General features: G+C 43.7%; 1 protein-coding gene across 1 annotated transcript in view; it reads right to left on the bottom strand.

Moving 5' to 3' along the window:
- SHANK1 (SH3 and multiple ankyrin repeat domains 1) overlaps positions 1-21,907 on the bottom strand; it is a 553,037-nt gene that overhangs the window by 391,307 nt on the left and 139,823 nt on the right. Inside the window, exons 4-5 of the mRNA XM_040430330.1 lie at positions 10,665-10,773; positions 8,793-8,944 (exon numbers count right to left, since the gene is read on the bottom strand). Of these exons, the coding sequence (XP_040286264.1) occupies positions 8,793-8,944; positions 10,665-10,773 (261 nt within the window). The remainder of the gene's footprint in view (positions 1-8,792; positions 8,945-10,664; positions 10,774-21,907) is intronic.

Genomic DNA, 21,907 nt, shown 5'->3' with positions numbered 1-21,907 from the left:
GAGGATGGCCCTGTACCGTCAGAATTCATGGCTTGGTCCTAATGTCACGGAACCATGAACCAGACGTACAACAAGGGATAAGTGAAAATAAGAAGGCTTTATTGAAAATAAAGCTGTAAAGCAAAAGTCCAAACGGATGGCGAAACCGAAGCAGAGTCTTTGCGAAGCCAGAGGTCAGGAACCAGAAGGGTAGTCAGACGAAGCCAGGATCAGGAACCAGCAGGGTAGTCAGACGAAGCCAGGATCAGGAACCAGCAGGGTAGTCGGACGAAACCAGGATCAGGAACCAGCAGGGTAGTCGGACGAAACCAGGATCAGGAACCAGAAGCAGCAGCAGTCTAGAAGCATGTGAACACAGGAGGACCAAGCAAGGAACTGAAGCCACAGACCTCCTATATATATGAGCTAGGCATCCAGCTCCTCCTGGTGGGAAGGAGGAGCCACAGGGTGGGAGGCTACAAGAAACCCAGAAACCAAGATGGCCGCCAGCACATGTCAAACGAAGGAGAACAGCAAGAAGGTAAGACCATGACACTGCGATACCGCAGGTATATAGAGGGACAAGCGCTATTGGAACAACTATTTGCAACGGGTGTGATATACCTGTTGCCCCCCAAAAAAACTGATTGAAGAGTGCAATATACAGTACAGACCAAAAGTTTGGACACACCTTCTCATTCAAAGAGTTTCTTTATTTTCCTGACTATGAAGGCATCAAAACTATGAACTAACACATGTGGAATTATATACATAACAAACAAGTGTGAAACAACTGAAAATATGTCATATTCTAAGTTCTTTAAAGTAGCCACCTTTTGCTTTGATTACTGCTTTGCACACTCTTGGCTTTCTCTTGATGAGCTTCAAGAGGTAGTCCCCTGAAATGGTCTTCCAACAGTCTTGAAGGAGTTCCCAGAGATGCTTAGCACTTGTTGGCCCTTTTGCCTTCACTCTGCGGTCCAGCTCACCCCAAACCATCTCGATTGGGTTCAGGTCCGGTTACTGTGGAGGCCAGGTCATCTGGCGCAGCACCCCATCACTCTCCTTCATGGTCAAATAGCCCTTACTTTCAAAGTTTTCCCAATTTTTCGACTGACTGACTGACTGACCTTCATTTCTTAAAGTAATGATGGCCACTCATTTTTCTTTACTTTGCTGCTTTTTTCTTGCCATAATACAAATTCTAACAGTCTATTCAGTAGGACTATCAGCTGTGTATCCACCTGACTTCTCCACAACGCAACTGATGGTCCCAACCCCATTTATAAGGCAAGAAATCCCACTTATTAAACCTGACAGGGCACACCTGTGAAGTGAAAACCATTTCAGGGGACTACCTCTTGAAGCTCATCAAGAGAATGCCAAGAGTGTGCAAAGCAGTAATCAAAGCAAAAGGTGGCTACTTTGAAGAACCTAGAATATGACATATTTTCAGTTGTTTCACACTTGTTTGTTATGTATATAATTCCACATGTGTTAATTCATAGTTTTGATGCATTCAGTGTGAATCTACAATTTTCATAGTCATGAAAATAAAGAAAACTCTTTGAATGAGAAGGTGTGTCCAAACTTTTGGTCTGTACTGTACCTGCTTCCACAAAATACTTATTAAGGGGTTTGACATACCGGCTGCCACAAAATACTGATTGAGGGGTGCGATATATACCTGCTTCCACCAAATATTGATTAAGGGGTTCTTTATTCCTGCTTCCACAAAATACAGATTGAGGGGTGTGATATACCTGCTTTCACACAATACTGATTAAGGTGATTGATATACCTGCTTCCACCAAATATTGATTGAGGCCTGCGATACACCTGCTTCCACCAAATATTGATTCAGGTGTTCTATATACCTGTTTCCACAACATACTGATTGAGGGGTGCGATATACCTGCTTCCGCAAAATACTGATTAAGGGGTTCTATATACCTGCTTCTGCAAAATACTGATTAAGGGGATTGATATACCTGCTGCCACAAAATACTGATTAAGGGGTTTGATTTACCTGCTTCCACAAAATACTGAATAAGGGGTTTCATATTCCTGCTTCCGCAAAATACAGATTAAGGGGTGCGATATACCTGCTTCCACCAAATATTGATTAAGGGGTTCTATATACCTGCTTCCACAAAATACTGCTTGAGGGGTGCAATATACCTGCTTCCACAAAATACCGATTAAGGGGATTGATATACCTGCTTTGACCAAATACTGATTATGGATTGATATACCTGCTTTCACCAAATATTGATTGAGCCCTGCGATACAACAGCTTCCACAAAATACTAATTAAGGGGTTTGATATACCTGCTTCCACAAAATATTGATTAAGGGGTTCTATATACCTGCTTCAACAAAATACAGATTGAGGAGTGCGATATACCTGCTTCCACAAATTATTGATTATGGGGTTTTTGTATACCTGCTTCCACAAAATACTGATTGAGGGGTGCGATATACCTGCTTCCACAAAATATTGTTTAAGGGGTTCTATATATCTGTTTCCACAAAATACTGATTATGGGGTGCGATATACCTGCTTCCACAAAATAATGATTAAGGGGTTTGATATACCTGCTTCCACAAAATACAGCCTGAGGGGTGAGATATACCTCCTTCCACCAAATATTGATTAAGGCGTTCTATATACCTGCTTCCACAAAATACAGATTAAGGGGATTGATATCCCTGCTTCGACAAAATACTGATTAAGGGGTTTGATATACCTGCTTCCACAAAATATTGATTAAGGGGTTCTATATACCTGCTTCAACAAAATTCTGATTGAGAGGTGCGATATACCAGCTTCCACAAAATACTGAATAAGGGGTTTAATACACCTGTATCCACAAAATACAGATTGAGGGTTGCGATAAACCTGCTTCCACCAAATATTGATTAAGTGGTTCTATATACTTCCTTCCGCAAAATACTTATTTAGGGGATTGATATACCTGCTTCCACCAAATATTGATTGAGGCCTGTGATATACCTGCTTCCGCAAAATACTGATTGAGGGGTGCGATATACCTGCTTACACCAAATATTGATTAAGGGGTTCTATATACCTGCTTCCACAAAATACTGATTGAGGGTTGTGATATACCTGCTTCCACAAAATACTGATTAAGGAGATTGATATACCTTCTTCCACCAAATACTGATTGAGGCCTGCGATACACCTGCTTCCACGAAATACTGATTAAGTGAATTGATATACCTGTTTCCACTAAATATTGATTGAGGCCTGTGATACACCTGCTTCCACAAAATACTGATTGAGGCCTGCGATACACCTGCTTCCACAAAATACTGATTGAGGGGTGCGATATAACTGCATCTGCAAAATACTAATTAAGGGGTTTGATATCCCTGCTTCCACAAAATACTGATTGAGAGGTGCGATATACCTGCTTCCACCAAATATTGATTAAGAGGTTCTATATACCTGCTTCCACAAAATATTAATTGAGGGTTGCGATATACCTGCTTCCACCAAATACTGATTGAGGCCTGCGATACACCTGCTTCCACAAAATACTGATTGATGGGTGCGATATACCTGCTTCCGCAAAATACTGATTAAGGGGTTTGACATACCTGCTTCCACAAAATACAGATTGAGGGGTGCGATATACCTGCTTCCACCAAATATTGATTATGGGGTTCTATATACCTGCTTCCACAAAATTCTGATTGAGGGGTGCGCTACACCGGCTTTTACCAAATATTGATTCAGGGGTTCTATATACCTGTTTCCACAAAATATTGATTGAGGGTTGCGATATACCTGCTTCCACCAAATACTGATTGAGGCCTGCGATACACTTGCTTCCACAAAATACTGATTGAGGAGTGCGATATACCTGCTTCCGTAAAATACTGATTAAGGGGTTTGACATACCTGCTTCCACAAAATGCAGATTGAGGGGTGCGATATACCTGCTTCCACAAAATACTGATTAAGGGGTTTGATATACCTGCTTCCACCAAATATTGATTATGGGGTTCTATATACCTGCTTCCACCAAATACTGATTGAGGGGTGCGATATACCTGCTTCCACCAAATATTGATTAAGGGGTTCTATATACCTGCTTCCACAAAATACTGATTGAGGGATGTAATATATTTGCTTCCACAAAATACTGATTAAGGGGATTGATATACCTGCTTCCACCAAATATTGATTGAGGCCTGCGATACACCTGCTTCCACAAAATACTGATTAAGAAGATTGATATACCTACTTCCACCAAATACTGATTGAGGCCTGCGATACACCTGCTTCCACAAATACTGCTCTTCTCTAGGGACTTTGGCACAGGGCCATTTTGAAAATGACAGGCAGAGGAAGAGGCAGTCCATTCTGCAGGGGTGGTAGTGGTCGGGCAGGTGCACCAGGCTGGAGTCTAAGTAGGAAGTTGGAGAAGGTGCGTGTGATTACGTCATAGGACGCACCAGAGTTGGTTGAGTGGCTCACAGCCTTCCGCTTCTGCACCCTCCTCATCCTCTGTATCTGCACCCTCCTCACTCTCTGCTGTGTGCACCCCCAAAGACACCACCACCACCACCATAGCCCCTCCACTCGAGTCAGAGAAATTATTTTCCCATCCATTCCCAGACCTTACCAATGCACAGCCATTCTTGGCATGGGATGAGGAAGAGGAGGTAGCCACCCAGCAGTCTGACGACAGTACCCAGATCAGCCCAAGAAGGTTGGTCCCTGCTGTTGCTGCCTACTCCGAGATCTCTAATGTCAGTGGTGGTGAAGGTGACGTTGATGACGTGTCGATGGACGTCACATGGGTGCCCACAAGAGAGGAAATGAAGGAGGGTTCAGAGGGAGAAACGGAGCAGCAGACAGGGAGGAGAAGGAGGAGAAGCAGGCAGAACTCGCAGTGCACAGGAGGCAAAAAGCAGACTGCAAATGTATCTGGAGTGAGCTATCCACCATGCACGGTCACATCTGGCGCTCACAGGACGCCGACACATGGGTCCGCAGTGTGGACTTTTTTAACGTGTCAGCTGCTGACAATAGTGTTGCCATCTGTAGCCTGTGCTGTCAACGTATAAGTCGCGGTAAGCCAAACATTCACCTAGGAACGACCACCTTAAGAAGGCACCTGGCCTCCCATCACCGAGCCCAGTGGGAGCAACGTCGTCAGAACCCACAAAGCCAAACTCCAGGTGCTCCACGTCCTGCCTCTTCTCCTTCTCCTCTCTCCTCCCATTTGTCCTCCACTCCACCTTCCACCATGCCATCGTCACATTCATCTGGCAGAAGGCAGGCTTCCATGGCCCAAATATTCAAGCATAAAAAGTTGATGATGCCGGATAACCCTCTTGCCCAACCGCTGGCTTGTCGGAAATGCTAGCCCGACAACTACTGCCATATACACTGGTGGACTCGGAGGCCTTTAGAAAATTTGTGGCCATTGGCACACTGCAATGGAAAGTCCCTGGAAGGAAATATTTCTCCCAGAAGGGCATCCCAGAGCTTTATGGCCACGTTCAGCAGCAAGTGAAAATATCTCTGGCACACAGTGTCGACGCCAAGATACATCTGACCACAGACACGTGGTCTAGGAAACACTGACAGTTAAGGTACATAACTTTTACTGCCCACTGGGTAAACATTCTGACGGCCGTCAAGCCTGTAACCCGTGGCACCCGTGTGGATTTGGTGTTACCACCACGAATGCATGCAGGCCTGCCTCTTCTTCTCCTCCTCCTACTCCATCCTCCGTCTCCTCCTCGGCTGACTCCTCCTTTTCCACTGCTACCGCCTCTTCCGCTGCACCCCCCAAGCTCACCAGAACCGATTCGACGTGCCAAGTGAGACGTTGCCATGCTGTGTTGCGGCTGTTGTGCCTGGAAACCAAGGCCCAAGAGCCACAATGGTCCTGCACTGTTTTCAGCTCTGCTGTCACAGGCCGATCAGTGGCTAACCCTGCTCAATTTGACAGTTGGTAAAGTGGTGTGCGACAACGGTGCCAATCTGCTGAGTGCGCTGAAACAGGGCAAAATGACACATGTGCCATGCATGGCACATGTCCTGAACTTAGTCGTGCAGCGATTCGTTGCCAAATACCCAGGGGTTTAGGACGTCTTGTGGCAGGCCAGGAAAATCTCTGGCCATTTTAGAAGATTTTACACAGCCATGGCTCGCCTTGCTGACAGTCAGCGGCGACATCACCTGCCCGTCAAACGTATGATTTTTGACAGCCTGATGCACTGGAACTCCACCTTGTATATGCTTGATAGGCTGCTCCAGCAGCAACGTGCCGTTAACGACTACCTGTACAAACTCCTGTACGGGTTCTGGGGAGCTTGGTTTCTTTTCACTGGGCCAGTGGCTGCTCATGCTCAACATGCAGACTTCTGAGGCCATTTGATGAAATCACCAAACTGGTCAGTCTCAGCCAGGGCACAATCAGTGACATTGTACCTTACGCCTTCTTTCTGGAGCGAGCATTGCGTCGTGTCATTGATCAAGCCATCGAGGAGCTGGAAGATGATGAAGTTTCAATGCTGAATGAATTCCCAGGGGGAATCAGAGGAGTCAGAGGAGGATGGTGGCTGGGGGGGAGGAGAAGCAAGAAGAGCAGGCTTTAAGGGGGACTTTAAACTTTTGGAATTCCCTGGTGTTGTCCGTGGCTGGGGGGAGGAGACCAAGGATGACATTCTTCTGGGCGAGGAGCAGGAGCCAGGGCGCTCCACCGCTTGCAATTTAGTGCAAATGGGGGCCTTCATGCTCCAGTGTTTGAAGAGGGACCCCCGTATAAAAAGGATAAAGGGCAAGGACCAGTACTGGGTGGCAACGTACTTAGACCCCCGGTACAAACACAAAATGGTGGACCTATTACCAGCATCACAGAGGGCTTTCAGAATGCAGCATTTCCAGGCCTTACTGCGAGAGATGCTGCATTCTGCTGTTGCAGGCGCTGGCAGAGGAATTTCCACCCACAGCGAAACAGGCGCGGATACCAATCCTACCGCGCCTGCAAGAAGAGGGCGGTTTGAAGATGTGTTGGTCACTTCGGATATGAGATCATTCTTGCAGCCAACCCATCAACAGCCTCCCTCCAGATCCAGCCTCAGGGAACGCCTAGACCGACTGCTGATTGACTACATTGGGTTAACGGCTTCTCTGAGAAGCAAGGAACCCCTGAACTACTGAGTGTGCAGGCTTGACCTGTGGCCAAAGCTGGCACAATTTGCCATGGAACTCTTGGCTTGCCCCTCGTCGAGTGTCCTGTCCGAAAGCACGTTCAGTGCAGCAGGGGGGATCGTGACGGATAAGCGCACTCGCCTAGCTCACGACAGTGTGGACTACCTCACATTTCTAAAAATGAATGAGGCATGGATCTCGGAGGAATTCAACACCTGTGACGACCACGTGTAATAGAATTTCCTCATGCCAGCCCACACATATCCGCCACCACACAGAACAAAGAATGGTCTTGAGTATATACAGCAGCATAAAAGGCCTTTTCTGTCAGGTGAATGCATAATTTTTGGGGCCTCTAATCCAGTGGCCTACAGTAAAAATTTTATCTAGTGACCGCCTAATTTGTACCTCCAGACACATAATAATCACTAGTTCTTTACTGTCAGGTGAATGCCTAATTTTTGAGGCCTGTACTCCCATCCCGTGGCCTAAAATAAATAAAAATCTAGGCTCCAGCAGGGCACATTTTTGAGAGTTTCCCTTTAAGACACATAAAAATGGCCCCTGATTAAAATACATATTTTTTGTGGGAATTTTTGCCATTGATCCCCCTCTGGTATGTCACTGTCTATGTTGTGGGACTATTTGTGCACTTCTAGTAAGTATTTGGTGGCTGCAAATATGACATGAAGGTTTTTCAGGTCCGCCTGCCAATAAAGTGAATGGGGCCGCCGCGAACATGTTTTTCCATCACTAATAATGTTTTGGAAACGAAATATTAGGCATGTTGGACTTCATCTTTTTGCAAGAAATAAGGGGATCTGGTTGTTACTCATTCCCTTTCCTTATTGAAATAAAATGTCACACTTGGCCAGACAGAGCTTTTTGTCAAATATGTATGATCACCAAACATTCCCCACATGCAGTGGCGTACTGCCAATATAGGCAGACCACACAGTTGCTATGGGGCCCACTGCACAGGGCGGCCTGGAAAGCCCCACCCCCCTACGTCTACTCTGCACAGGACACAGTTTACTGGCTGGGGAATGAGGCGGCCTGTGTCCCGCCCACTTGTGTTCTCCCAGCAGACACCCCCCTTCCCGCTGATGAAACGATTGCGATCCCTCCCCCTTTCTGACCTCCATATGATCCGGGCTCCCAGGCACTGCTTCTGCTCTCTGCTGCATTTCACACTGGCCAATCAGAATTTAGCAGCGTAAAGATTCTGCTGCTGATTGGCCAGTGTATCGCTGGCAGGCAGCAGGACCAGCGCAGGCTCAAGCACTTTGAAGTACACACAGAGGCACGCACCCAGTCTGGCAGTAGTTATCATCTTTCTGCCCTCAGTGTGTGCTGCCCGCCATCTGCCTCGGGCCCTCGGCCCTCATGTCATCACTCAGCCAGTGTCAGTGAGTGAGCGCAGTCCCCCCGGCCAAGACTGAAGGACCACTCCGAACCGGGACAGAATAAACACACTTACTCAGGTAGTGTGCCACACATAGGCGTGCGCATATAGAAAACTCTTAAGTTGGCACACTTTCAAGCACCGTTGTATAACAAGTGAAATTGACTCAAGTTATGAAATAAACCAAATTGACAAATGTTTTATTCTTACCATGAGCGCATTATAATTTCGGGAGCAGACAGCCTTGTGGAGAGCTGTGGTGCCATCGCGGGCACGAAAGTCAATGTGGGCCCCTCCAAGGCAAAGCATCCTAATGACATCCACCGTTCCTTCCATTTGTGCAGCCATGGTCAATGGCGTCTCTATTGAAAAACAAATGGCATCAATCTGTCAATGTAAATGTACATACTGTATGCCCAATGCAATATATAATATCAAAAACGTATTCCATACTGTTCATTTCCAAAATATAGATATATTCTTGTATACAGCGACAAATAAAATATAAATACATAGATTATTTATAGTTGGATGTTCTTATGTCACCTTAAACAGCCATTTTGAAGGCTTTGGAGAGCTGTGATTGGTCACCTACTAGCACAGAAGTATGTACTTCAATAACCTATTCACCCCCTATTCATCATGCCTTTCATTACTGTGTCTGGTTCTCCCATTTTCACGCCTCTGTACCTTTATTACCTATTCGACTTATTATATAGGAAGAAGACATACACTGAGATATGAGAGCATATGTCCAGTTCTAGTAAAACGCTTTGTATTCAGGCTCGGACTGGGCCACAGGGGTACAGGTGAATCCCCCGGTGGGCTCCTGAGCAAGATGGGCCAATAGTCTCCCACCTCCTGCAGATGTGGCACATAACACAGTACACTACAAACATATATTCAATGTACAGCACCTCAACCAGCCTATGTTCAAATAAAAAACTTAATAGATTATTAAAGAAACTCCCCAGTTTATTATTATAGATATGATCAGAGCTGAGATGACTTCTAGATAGAGGGGAAAGCTGCCAGTGTCCTCTTCTCTCCAGGACCTACCTTCTCAAAGGTACTGCAGGGACCCCCATATTCAATCATCTAGTAGCATCTTGCTGCTGTGTGAGCAGGTAATATTTGAATGTATCCGTACGATGGGCCCCCAAAATGAATTTTACTGGTGGTCCCTAGGCACCCCAGTCCGACACTGTTTGTATTTATTAGGGAAGGCTCTGATCATACTACTATCATGTGCTCAGCCCATAACACAGCTACAATACAAAAGCTAGAATGGATCCATTTTCAACTGGATCCTTATAGATTCTGGCAGCGTATACTGAAAGTCAGTGGAATCTGCCAGAATCTATAAGGATCCAGTGGCAAGAATGTTTTTTATTTATCATTTTCCATTGGAATGGGTTGTATTTATTAAATGGCATACTCATACCATTTTATTAATTATGCCAAATTATACATTTATTCTCTGGGTCAAAACGACTACAGTAATACCCAATTTATATTGTTGTTTTAGTAGATTTACACAATAAAAACACTTTAAAAAAAAAAACTTTTTTTTTGTTCTGCTTTCCAAGACTCAATACATATTTATTGTGGGACAAAGTGCAGTTTTATTTGTACCATTTGGTGTACGTACCAGTTTTTGTTTGTTTCCCTTTTTGTGAGGTTAGGAGGAGTATAAACAAAGAACAACAATTCTGCCATTGTTTTTTTTTTTTTGTTCGCGTTCACAGAACAGGGTAAATACGGTGATCTACCATTACCAATTATGTGTGGTGTAGCCCTTTGCAATTTAGAACATTTTGTTTATAGTGGGTCAATATCCTGGTCAGTATGCATTTCGTAATTCATTTTTAGGTTTTCCCTATTTGACTCCACCACTGTCAAGAAAGGTCCGCTCAGGACGTTTGATACTGTGGTTCAAAAATGAATTATAAAATGTATACTCATTTGGATACTTGCAGACTGTAAGTAAAATGCCATAGAATTTCCTTATTACTAATGGACAGGGACTGCTTTCAACCATGTGGACCACAACTATCCCTTCCACGTAGTTATATATTTTACCTCCACCTTCAGAATCATGATAGTTGGGATCCAAGCCTTTGTCCAGCAATCTGGCCACTTTCTCCGCTGAGCCATGTTGTACATACTCCACAAACTTTTTCAGACCAGCCTGCAGCAACAAAAGTAATAAGCAATATCACACAATTTGGTAAAACGACAGCTTGGATATGCAGTCCATTTCAAACTTGCAGTCTCCTGATGTGCAGGACAGTATATGAGGATTATGGTATTTATTATGTACCCTAATTTATTCTAAAATGTGGGTTCTATGGGCAGAGGTGTGGCTGTAGGAGGTGCAAAAATAATAGTTGTACATGGGCCCCAGTGCCTGAGGGGCCCAATGTTCCTCTTCTGCTTAAAAATATACCAGTATTATAATTAGCACATGGTGGATAGGAAGGAGGATGCAGTCTTTATGATATTGGTTACATTATCATGTCAGATTTAAGAGCTCTCATGTTAACCTCTTGGTCCTATGAAGGAAAGACACAGCATACATAATACAGATTAATACTTGAATTAAATTGCACTTGAGAGAAAATAAAAAAAAATTACCAGGAACCTTAGAAGTGACCTGCAATTATGAAGGATGGTCAGTGAATTAGCATGGTACTAAACATTACAGGCTAAACTCAGTGAGCCAATACTGCCATATAACCTGTAGCTGAATGTACTGTGCCTGCTTAATGTCATCATAATGGAGTCAAAGTATGCAAATTCTCTGTGCTTGACCTGTGACCTCCCAGTCTGGTCATATACAGGTGAAAGTCAAAAATTTTGAATATCGTGCAAAAGTTCACTCATTTCAGTAATGCTACTTAAAAGAAGTTGCATTAAAGGGTTTCTACCACTTCGTTTGGACATATTTAGCTGTCAGACACTAGCGATCCGCTAGTGTCTGCTCTACCAAACAGTGCTATTATAATAGCTTTTTGTGCAGCCGTTTCCATAAAAAATGAACTTTTATCGATATGCTAATGAGCCTCTAGGTGCTATGCGGGCGTCTTTTTAAGCACCTAGAGGCTCGGTCTACCTTCACAAAATGCCGCCCAGTGCGTCCCTCCAGCCCGCCCATCTCCTCTGGAATGCGATCCTCCCTCTGAGTCAGCGGACGAATTCTTGCGCATGCGCCGTGCTCGTCTGTCTTCGGCGCAGGCGCAGTTAATGTCTGACCGCTTTCTGCACAGACATCTCCACTGCGCCTGCGCCGATGACGTCATAGTGCTCTGAGGAACAGGCGCAGTGGAGATGTCTGTGCAGAAAGCGGTCAGACATTAACTGCGCCTGCGCCGAAGACAGACGTGCACGGCGCATGCACGAGAATTCGTCCGCTGACTCAGAGGGAGGATCACATTCCAGAGGAGATGGACGGGCTGGAGGGACGCGCTGGGCGGCATTTTGTGAAGGTAGACCGAGCCTCTAGGTGCTTAAAAGACGCCCGCATAGCACCTAGAGGCTCATTAGCATATCGATAAAAGTTTGTTTTTTATGGAAACGGCTGCACAAAAAGCTATTATAATAGCACTGTTTGGTAGAGCAGACACTAGCGGATCGCTAGTGTCTGACAGCTAAATATGTCCAAACGAAGTGGTAGAAACCCTTCAAGGTTTAATATTCTAGGCTCAAGTGTCGCACTCTAGTCAGCTAATTAATCCATACCCCCCCGAGCAAAGGGTGCTTGAGATTGTGACTTTGGGGTTATCATAAGCTGTAAGCCATAATCATCCAAATTATAACAAATAAAGGCTTGAAATATCTCGCTTTGCATGTAATGAGTCTATCTCATATGTTAGTTTCACCTTTTAAGTTGCATTACTGAAATAAATGAACTTTGCACGATATTCTAATTTTTCGAGTTTCACCTGTACATAGTGAGTGCACAGTGCTTGCAGTATGACATCACAATCAAGTCACAGTCTTGTCATAGTATAACCCACTATGTTCACTGTGTCAATGCACAATGACACCACAATGTACCGACACATAATGTTCTGCTATATGACATTGTAAATCTGTTGCAGACCAAGCCACTATATTGACCATGTGGTTGTCGTGCTCCTGTATTATGACATAGAAACACTGAAGACTGACGGAAGAAAAAGAATACATGGTGCATTCAGTCTGACCTTATATTATGTCCTCTATTTTCTCTTAGGATAGATATATGTGTATCTCAAAGAGGTTTCAATTCATTTACTGAAGATTTTCCAACCTCATCTGCTGGCAGCTTGTTCCAAGCATATACTACTCCTTCAGTAAAATCATTGCTTGTTCTCCCCCTAGTTCTCGTGTTCAGTATCTTATTATACAACACTTCCCTCCTTAACACTATTTAAACCTTTAACATATTTAAAGGTTTTGATCATGTCCCTTCTTTCCCTACGTACCTAAAGGCTACACAAATTAGGGTGGGTTCACATCAGCGTTATGGATTCCGTTTTTGTTTTCCATTATAACATGGTTATAACGGAATCCATAAGACGGAAGTCAAAACGGAAGCCTTTAAGAGGCATTCCGTTTTGATCCTTCATAATAAAAGTCTATGGGCAGCATAGCGGATCCGTCCTGGTTTCCATTATGCAGGAGTCTAGTCCTGCATAACGGAAACCAGGAGGGATCTGTTATGCTGCCCAGAGACTTCTATTATGACGGAATGCAAAACGGAAGTCTTCAAGAGGCATTCCATTTTGCTTTCCGTCATAATATTAGTCTAAGGGAATCATAATGGATCTGTCTGGTTCCCGTTATGCAGAACGAAAAAAAAAGTCCTTTTGACAGGACTTTGTTTTTCGTCTTACATAATGGGAACCCGACGGATCCGTTATGATTCCCATAGACTTCTATTATGATGGTTTAAAATGGAATGCCTCTTAAAGGCTTCCATTTTGACTTCCATCATATGGATTCCGTTATTTTCTGTTATAATCATGTTATAACAGAAAACAAAAACGGAATCCATAACGCTGATGTGAACCGACCCTTAAAGGGATTGGACCATCTGGGTTATTGATGGCACATTGCAAGGATATGACATCAGTGTCAAATACGGTAAGTGTGGGTCCCACCACTCCTATGTCCAGAACAGGGCCCCTGAAGTGAAGGAGTGTTCACCACGCATGTGTGGCTTAATACCTCAGGGGACCCAAATGCCCCTCTGCCACATAAGAACACACCAGAATTACATACATTGGTGCTTAAAAGTTTGAGAACACTTTGTGGAAACTGAGAATATGTAAACAATTAAGGATTAATGCTGAATTTCAACTTAACACACAGGAAGATTGCTGCGCACAGCATGGGTATTGCTACAGTAATCATGTATATACAGTATACTGCTTAATTACACTGAACAACCCTCCCACACAAAAAATTAAATTGCAACCATATGGAAACTGAAAATACATAAATGGACAACTTGATGCTCAATTTTAACTTAACACACACAGGTAGATTGCTGCCACACTGTAGGTATTGCTGCAGTAATCGTGTATATATGCAGCTTAATTAAACTGAAAGACCCTCCCAAAAACATTAAATTGCAATCATGTGGAAACTGAAAATACATACATGAACGACTGAGGCTCGACGCTCAATTTCAACTTAATACATACAGGTAGATTGCTGCAACACTGTGCGTGTTGCTGCAGTAATCACATGTATATATATATATATATATATATATATATATATATACACTTCTGATAGCAGGCACCTGCACTTCTCCTTTCTCCCTGTCTGTCAACTGCCCTGATTCTTTCCATTGTACACAACACACACAATTCTTCTTTGAGATCCTAGCCTTTCACTTCACTATCCCTGGTAATAACCTTGATTGATTGATTTCTGACTGTCCCTGATTGATTTTTCACTGTCCCTACCCTAACTCCCTAAGTCTACTTTCACACTCGCGTTTTGGCTTTCCGTTTGTGAGATCTGTTCAGGGCTCTCACAAGTGGTCCAAAACGGATCAGTTTACATTCTAATGCATTCTGAATGGAAAAGGATCCGCTCAGAATGCACCAGTTTGCATCAGTTCAGTTTCCCTTCGTCTTTGGAGACGGACACCAAAACTCTGCTTGCAGCATGTTGCTGTCCGTCTGATGAAACTGAGCCAAACGGATCCGTCCTGGCACACAATGTAAGTCAATGGGGACGGATCCGTTTCCACTGACACAATCTGGCACAATAGAAAACAGATCTGTCCTCCATTGACTTTCAATGATGTTCAATACAGATCCATATTGGCTATGTTAAAGATAATACAAACGGATCCGTTATATTATATTATATTATATTATATTATCCGGTTGTATTATCTGAACAGATCCGTCCATGAAAAACGTGAGTGTGAAAGTAGCCTAAGATAATTCCCTGGCAGACACTGTCACACACAACTACCCTCTTTCACAAACCAGCAAAGAATGGTGTTCTGCTCGGGCACCTCCCTGCCTGCTGCAGCACTGGTCTGGTTGTCTGTCAGTCTGGGAGCCAATCAGGGTAAGCTCTGCCCCCCCCCCCCCACTTACTCTCAGGGTCATGTCATCATAACCCTTCTATTTCCTCACTAGTGCTTTTTTCCTGTGCACCATTTTACTGGATTTGTGCAAAACAAACTGGAAAATATTCGGGTTTGTCTGGCATCTGTATCAGTTTGGACTCCGTTCGGTCCAAACTGATTCACTCATTCTTATTGAGAAGCCATACCAAAAGGGTGTGCATGGCAATCTTTGAAGGTAACACACAAGGCTATAGACGTCAAAGCACTTGGCCAGGTATATTCTAAAGGCTTCCGGCCTGTAGTCATAAGATCATAGCACTCGCTAAGATATATTGTAAAGGCTTCCAAACCCCGTTTGCATCCCTGCTACTTGGAGAAGAGTCTGCCCCACTGAAGGAAACACAGACAAATTATGGAATTGTAGGCCATACACTTCTGCATAAGAAATTCTAATCTGATAATGGATTCAAATTGGCCACAGCCTTTATTAATTAACCTGTACTCATAAATTCAAACTTCATAACTGATTAAAAATGGAAACCATAACTATAAAATATTAATCACCATCATACTTAAAACTGTTAAATAATAAACAAAATACAGTATATATAAAGCATGAGCTCAGCCCTAAGCTTAACCTCTAGCAAAATTCTTCCACATATAAAGGCAATTACCCCAGGTTAACAAAAAAGGCTGTGATGACACCATCAAAGGAATAAAACAAAGGATATATAACAATACAGAAAAAGTGGAGGGTTGGAGGGCGTTGAAGATATCCAGGAGACAGTCGGCGAGGTGAGACAAAACTGCCGCCAATAGCCTACATTATATCCCCAGAACCAAACCCCTGCCCCAGAACCCCTAGCCAATTGCCCTGAACCCCAATAAACAATCGACCAGTCAATATAACCAATAGAACAGCCGTTGCCAAATTTGCCCAAAGGGATGGTAACAACAATAGCCGATCAAAACGCTGTCACCATGCAATGGACATCTGCCCAGAGATGGTGAACAGCATTTTTTGGCGGGAAAATTTCCTGATAACAAAAGCAATGGAAGGAAATCCACAACTGGAATGCCCATAAATACCATGTGGATTCCTCCTTAAAGATCCCTCTATTAGACTTGTGAAGCACCCCTTGGCTGAATTAGGAAGTAGAGAACAGTGTGATTTGAAAGTACACCTTTGCAGATTGCGCCTGGAGTTAACCTATTAATTAAGCCTCAGCAATGTTTGTAACCATTCAGGAACTGTCTCCATGTTATGTGGATGATTGCTTAGAAGATCCTCTTCAGTAAAGACTTCTGGTTAATTTAAAGCCTCATGCACACGACTGTTGTTGTGTTTCGTGTCCGTTGTTCCGTTTTCCGTGATTTTCTGCGGACCCATTGACTTTTAATGGGTCCGTTGAAAACTCGGATAATGCACCGTTTGTCATCCGCGTCCGTGATCCGTGTTTCCAGTCTGTCAAAAAAATAAGACCTGTCCTATTTTTTTCACGAACAACGGTTCGCGGACCCATTCAAGTCAATGGGTCCGTGAAAAAACACGGAGGCACACAAGATTGTCATCCGCGTCCGCGCGTCTGCACCCGTTTTTTCCCTATCATTTTCAAGGCAAACTTGACTTAGATTTTTTTTTCACTTTTCATGTCTGGTGATCCTCCAAAAATCAAGGAAGACACAAGGAAACAAAAACGCAAAGGGATCACGGAACAACGGAACAGCTTTTTGCGGACCAAAAAAAAATACTGTCGTGTGCATGAGGCCTTAATCTGCAATATCTATATTGCTCATCTGGTCTTCTGTCCTTAAACTGCACTCTGACACCAAAGGCACCTCACTTTCCACCGTGTATGAGGCCACAACCTTGGTGTGCCCAGGGGAGGGGGGTTGGTTGGGGAGAACTACACCTATTATACAGTGTCCCTCCTCTTCACTGTAACCACCCTGGGGGCAAACAAGAGTGACACAGGTACAGTACAGACCAAAAGTTTGGACACACCTCATTCAAAGAGTTTTCTTTATTTTCATGACTATGAAGGCATCAAAACTATGAATTAACACATGTGGAATTATATACATAACAAAGTGTGAAACAACTGAAAATATGTCATATTCTAGGTTCTTCAAAGTAGCCACCTTTTGCTTTGATTACTGCTTTGCACACTCTTGGCATTCTCTTGATGAGCTTCAAGAGGTAGTCCCCTGAAATGGTCTTCCAACAGTCTTGAAGGAGTTCCCAGAGATGCTTAGCACTTGTTGGCCCTTTTGCCTTCACTCTGCGGTCCAACTCACCCCAAACCATCTCGATTGGGTTCAGGTCCGGTGACTGTGGAGGCCAGGTCATCTGGCGCAGCACCCCTTCACTCTCCTTCATGGTCAAATAGCCCTTACTTTCAAAGTTTTCCCAATTTTTCGGCTGACTGACTGACCTTCACTTCTTAAAGTAATGATGGCCACTCGTTTTTCTTTACATCATTGAAGATTTAATCTGAAGATGGAAACATCATCTTATGTTTCCCACTCTCTTCACGAGCCCGTCCATATATTTTTGTTCATTTAATCATGAAAAACATGTATTGGTGTTTTTTCTTTATTTCATCAAGTACTTCTAATTCACTTTGTATAGTAACCCATCACTAATTTGTGACTTCATTTTGATGTATCACTCTATAACTGTATTAATCACGTTTTTTTCACTCACGTGGTTTTGACCCTCTGCCACACAATCCCCCTCTGTTGGATGCCTACTTCTTTGGCTACCGCATGATTTTTGGGAGATCCTGTGGCCGCGACTCACTTTACCCGACTATTTAACTTAGTTACTTTTTTAGATGTATCGTAATTGATGTATTTTATTACTGCATCGGTTATGGTTTTCTACTTCACTTGGTTGTGACTCTCTGCCCCACGACCTCTTTGTGCTAGATGCCCATTTGTTGGCCAACGCATTATTTGGGAGATCCTGTGGCCGCTACTCACTTTACCTCATTATTCCACTTGTCACTTCATCTTGATACATCATGACTTGATGTATCACTTTACATTTACACCAATTATGTTGTCATATTTTCTGGTTGTGCTTCTTTGCCACATGACCTCTCTCTGGCGGATGCCAATTTTTTGGCCACCGCAGGTTTTGGGAGACCCTGTGGCCGCGACTCACTTAACCATATTTTTTTCAATACTTCATCATTACCCTTTACTCTCTGTCATGCGATCCCCCTCTGTTGGGTGGCCCCCCCTTTTTGGCCGCCGCACCATTGGGAGACCCCGTGACCGCGATTCACTTCACTTTTTTCTCCTCCGGTGTTTGTGACTCTCTGTCACATGATCTCCCTCTGTCCGAGATCCTTTTTTGGCCTCTGCATGTTTGGGAGATCCTGTGGCCGCGACTCAATTCACCCCACTTTTAGTCATTGCTCAATTACCTTTAATCCTCAGTCGCGCGATCCCCCTCTGGTGGGCGTCCCTTACCGGCCACCGCATCATTTGGTGATCCCGCGACTTTGCTTACTATTTCACCACCCTCAGTTTATTTATCAATTTATTATTGTCTATGTAGTATGCACAATGCACTTTTATTGTATACATTACTGTATCTTTAATGCCTATGTATTCATCTGTTCATGACCCCCGGGGGTCATTTTCACTACCTCCAGTCTATTTACTATTTTATTACTGTCTATGTAGTATGCATCATGCACTTTTCATTGTATACATAATTATACCACTAATGCCTATGTACTTATTTGTCTATGATCTGTGATGTTTACCTCCGCTTTTTGGTGGGTTGAACCATAGGAGATCATGTGATCGGGACTTACGATCACATGACCCATCCCCCTGACTTCGCCGCTTGCGTGACTGGCCATTACGCGGCCTCTGAATATCTTGTGGGATCATGACGCGTTTGACGTCACGGAAGGTCCTTTGGTCAAAGGGCGCAGCTGCACTAGCGCAATTGGCCACTGCGCAGTTCACCTGTGCCTTTGACGAATTAGTCTTCCGGATATCACATGACTGCCTAACATGTTTTGGATTGGTGGCACGGGTATCTAAATACTAGCTCTCCAGTGGGAAGTCTGTACCCCCAGAGGAAGGTTTCAAATCGAAACGCGCATTTTTGGTCATGCTATTCAGTTATTATCTCCCACAGCTTGCACATGCACTTTACTGTTTGCTATACTTAGCTGTATAGATACAACTATACATTTAGAAAGAGCCACATTTGAGGGTTGATACTTTTTTACCCCCCATTTACAATAGATAATATGCACTTTTATATTTAATGCATTCATTTGCATTGTGGATACTCTTTTCAAGTGTACTTTTTGTATAGGAGCTTCTTTTATGTACAGGCGTTTATACCTTTGGTCACTTACCCTATTACTCTGTTATACTGGATAAACTCTCCCAGGATTGTACTGCACTTTTTTGCACTTGTTTGTCATCTCTTTGTATATGTTTTTAACTATATGCTCAATAAAACAATATTTTTTAGCTTAATAGTTCTCAGTGTTTCTTTATAGGTTATCTCGTTTTTCTTTACTTAGCTGCTTTTTTCTTGCCATAATACAAATTCTAACAGTCTATTCAGTAGGACTATCAGCTGTGTATCCACCTGACTTCTCCTCAACGCAACTGATGGTCCCAACCCCATTTATAAGGCAAGAAATCCCACTTATTAAACCTGACAGGGCACACCTGTGAAGTGAAAACTATTTCAGGGGACTACCTCTTGAAGCTCATCAAGAGAATGCCAAGAGTGTGCAAAGCAGTAATCAAAGCCAAAGGTGGCTACTTTGAAGAACCTAGAATATGACATATTTTCAGTTGTTTCACACTTGTTTGTTATGTATATAATGTGTTAATTCATAGTTTTGATGCCTTCATAGTCATGAAAATAAAGAAAACTCTTTGAATGAGAAGGTGTGTCCAAACTTTTGGTCCGTACTATACATCAGGAGCTACTACTACTCTCCTCACCACTGCCACTCCCATCCTCCTCCCTCTTACACTCCGGTCCAGGCATATTGCACTATGTTCTGAAGAAACCATGACCAATATCCTAACAAGTACATTATATATATACCCCATGAAAGCTGAATGTTGACCCTAACCTATCAAACCCAACATTGCATTTTGGATCACAACTGTCATATCCATAGAGAACAGTAAGGCCTAGTTCACATTTCACTGATTTCATCAGTGATTTCCATAAGTGAGTGTGACCCAAAACCAGATGCGAGTCAAAAACACAACAGGAGCATTATACTTGATTTCTGTGAAAACTCCACTCCTGGTTTTGGCTCACAATCATTGATGGAAATCACTGACCAAAACACTGAAGTGTGAACTGGGCCTGAGGGAGGTTTATGAAACTGTCTAAAAGAAAAACTGAGTTGCCCAGAGCAGCCAATCACAGTGCAGCTTTTCATTACTAATAGTGCTCCTGAAAAATGAAAGCTGAGCTGTAATTGGTTGCTATGGGCAACAATGGCAACCTATCTTAGTTAGACTGTTTCGCGTGGCTATGAGAGAGACCTGTAGATCACTAAAAGACCTGTATATCTGCCAAAATGCTGGCACAAAGCATTACTCTGCTGTGACAATCTGCATCCCATTCATTGTTGAGCTGTTAAGAAGAAATACATCTGCGTAGTAATAAAGAAGTCCTAAACTGTCCCGTCACATAAATCATTGATATTTTATTATCTCTGCAGCCGCTGACACCTTGATAAACGATACTCACTATTTTCCACTAAACAACTTGGTCTGGTGATTCATCTGTATTTTGCACTATACAAGCCGGGAATAGATGGCTCGGGTGCCAGTGAAAATTTCAAGGTGCCATCTTCAATTCAAAGCAGGCAAAATAATTCCAGTAATTGGAGTAGCTGAAGAGCGTGTCTCTGGTACTCAGCTAATAAAGCTATCAAAGTGACCGCAATGTGTGTTCAGCCTATGTATTGGTAAATGTCCGCATACAGATTCCCATGTCTTAGACCTGTTTCACATCTGCGTAAGGCCTCATGCACACGGTTGTTGCCTGGCCGTGCCAATATTGCAGCCCGCAAACAGTGGGTCCCCAATATGCGGGCAATGGCCACCACAATGGCCACCACATCACGGATGCGGACACATTCACCTGAATGTTCTATTTTTTTGCAGTGCGAACGGATCACCGACCGATTCAAGTTGAAAGGGTCTGGATCCATCTGCGGCAGCCGCATGGATGTTGCCTGTGCATTAGGGACCGCAAATTGCCGTGTGCATGAGGCCTTATGCAGATCCAGCAGGCTGTGCAGGCTGGGAAAAGCTTGCCAAATCCATCATTGCCGGGCACTGCTGGAATTCCGTCTTTCCCCATTCACTATAATGGGGACCAATGGAGATCTGTTCACAGCCCGGCAAATATGCCGAGAATCGGCCGGACCAAAACCAAAATCTTGACATGATTGCCAGGTTGTGGCCGGATCGACGCCGTTCCCCATTATAGTGAATGGGGTCGCTGGGTGTCAGCTAGCATCCGGATCCAGACAACACAAGTGTGAAATTAGCCTTAGGCCGCTGCAATTAGCGTATTAACTGCAGATTTATCACACTGATTTACCGACAGAAAATCTGCAGCTTTGATCTCACTGGTGACCATGGGAGTGCGCATAGGCCGCCACCTTTTCTTATAGTGTGCAAGCACGACCATCGCTGCTGGATTTCAGGATGGTCGTAACCATGGAAA

The sequence above is a fragment of the Bufo bufo genome, chromosome 1 (assembly GCF_905171765.1).
Source record: "Bufo bufo chromosome 1, aBufBuf1.1, whole genome shotgun sequence".
In the NCBI taxonomy this organism is placed as follows: Eukaryota; Metazoa; Chordata; class Amphibia; order Anura; family Bufonidae; genus Bufo; species Bufo bufo.
Note: the sequence above shows the minus strand (reverse complement) of the source record. Positions and strands in the feature narration are given on the sequence as shown.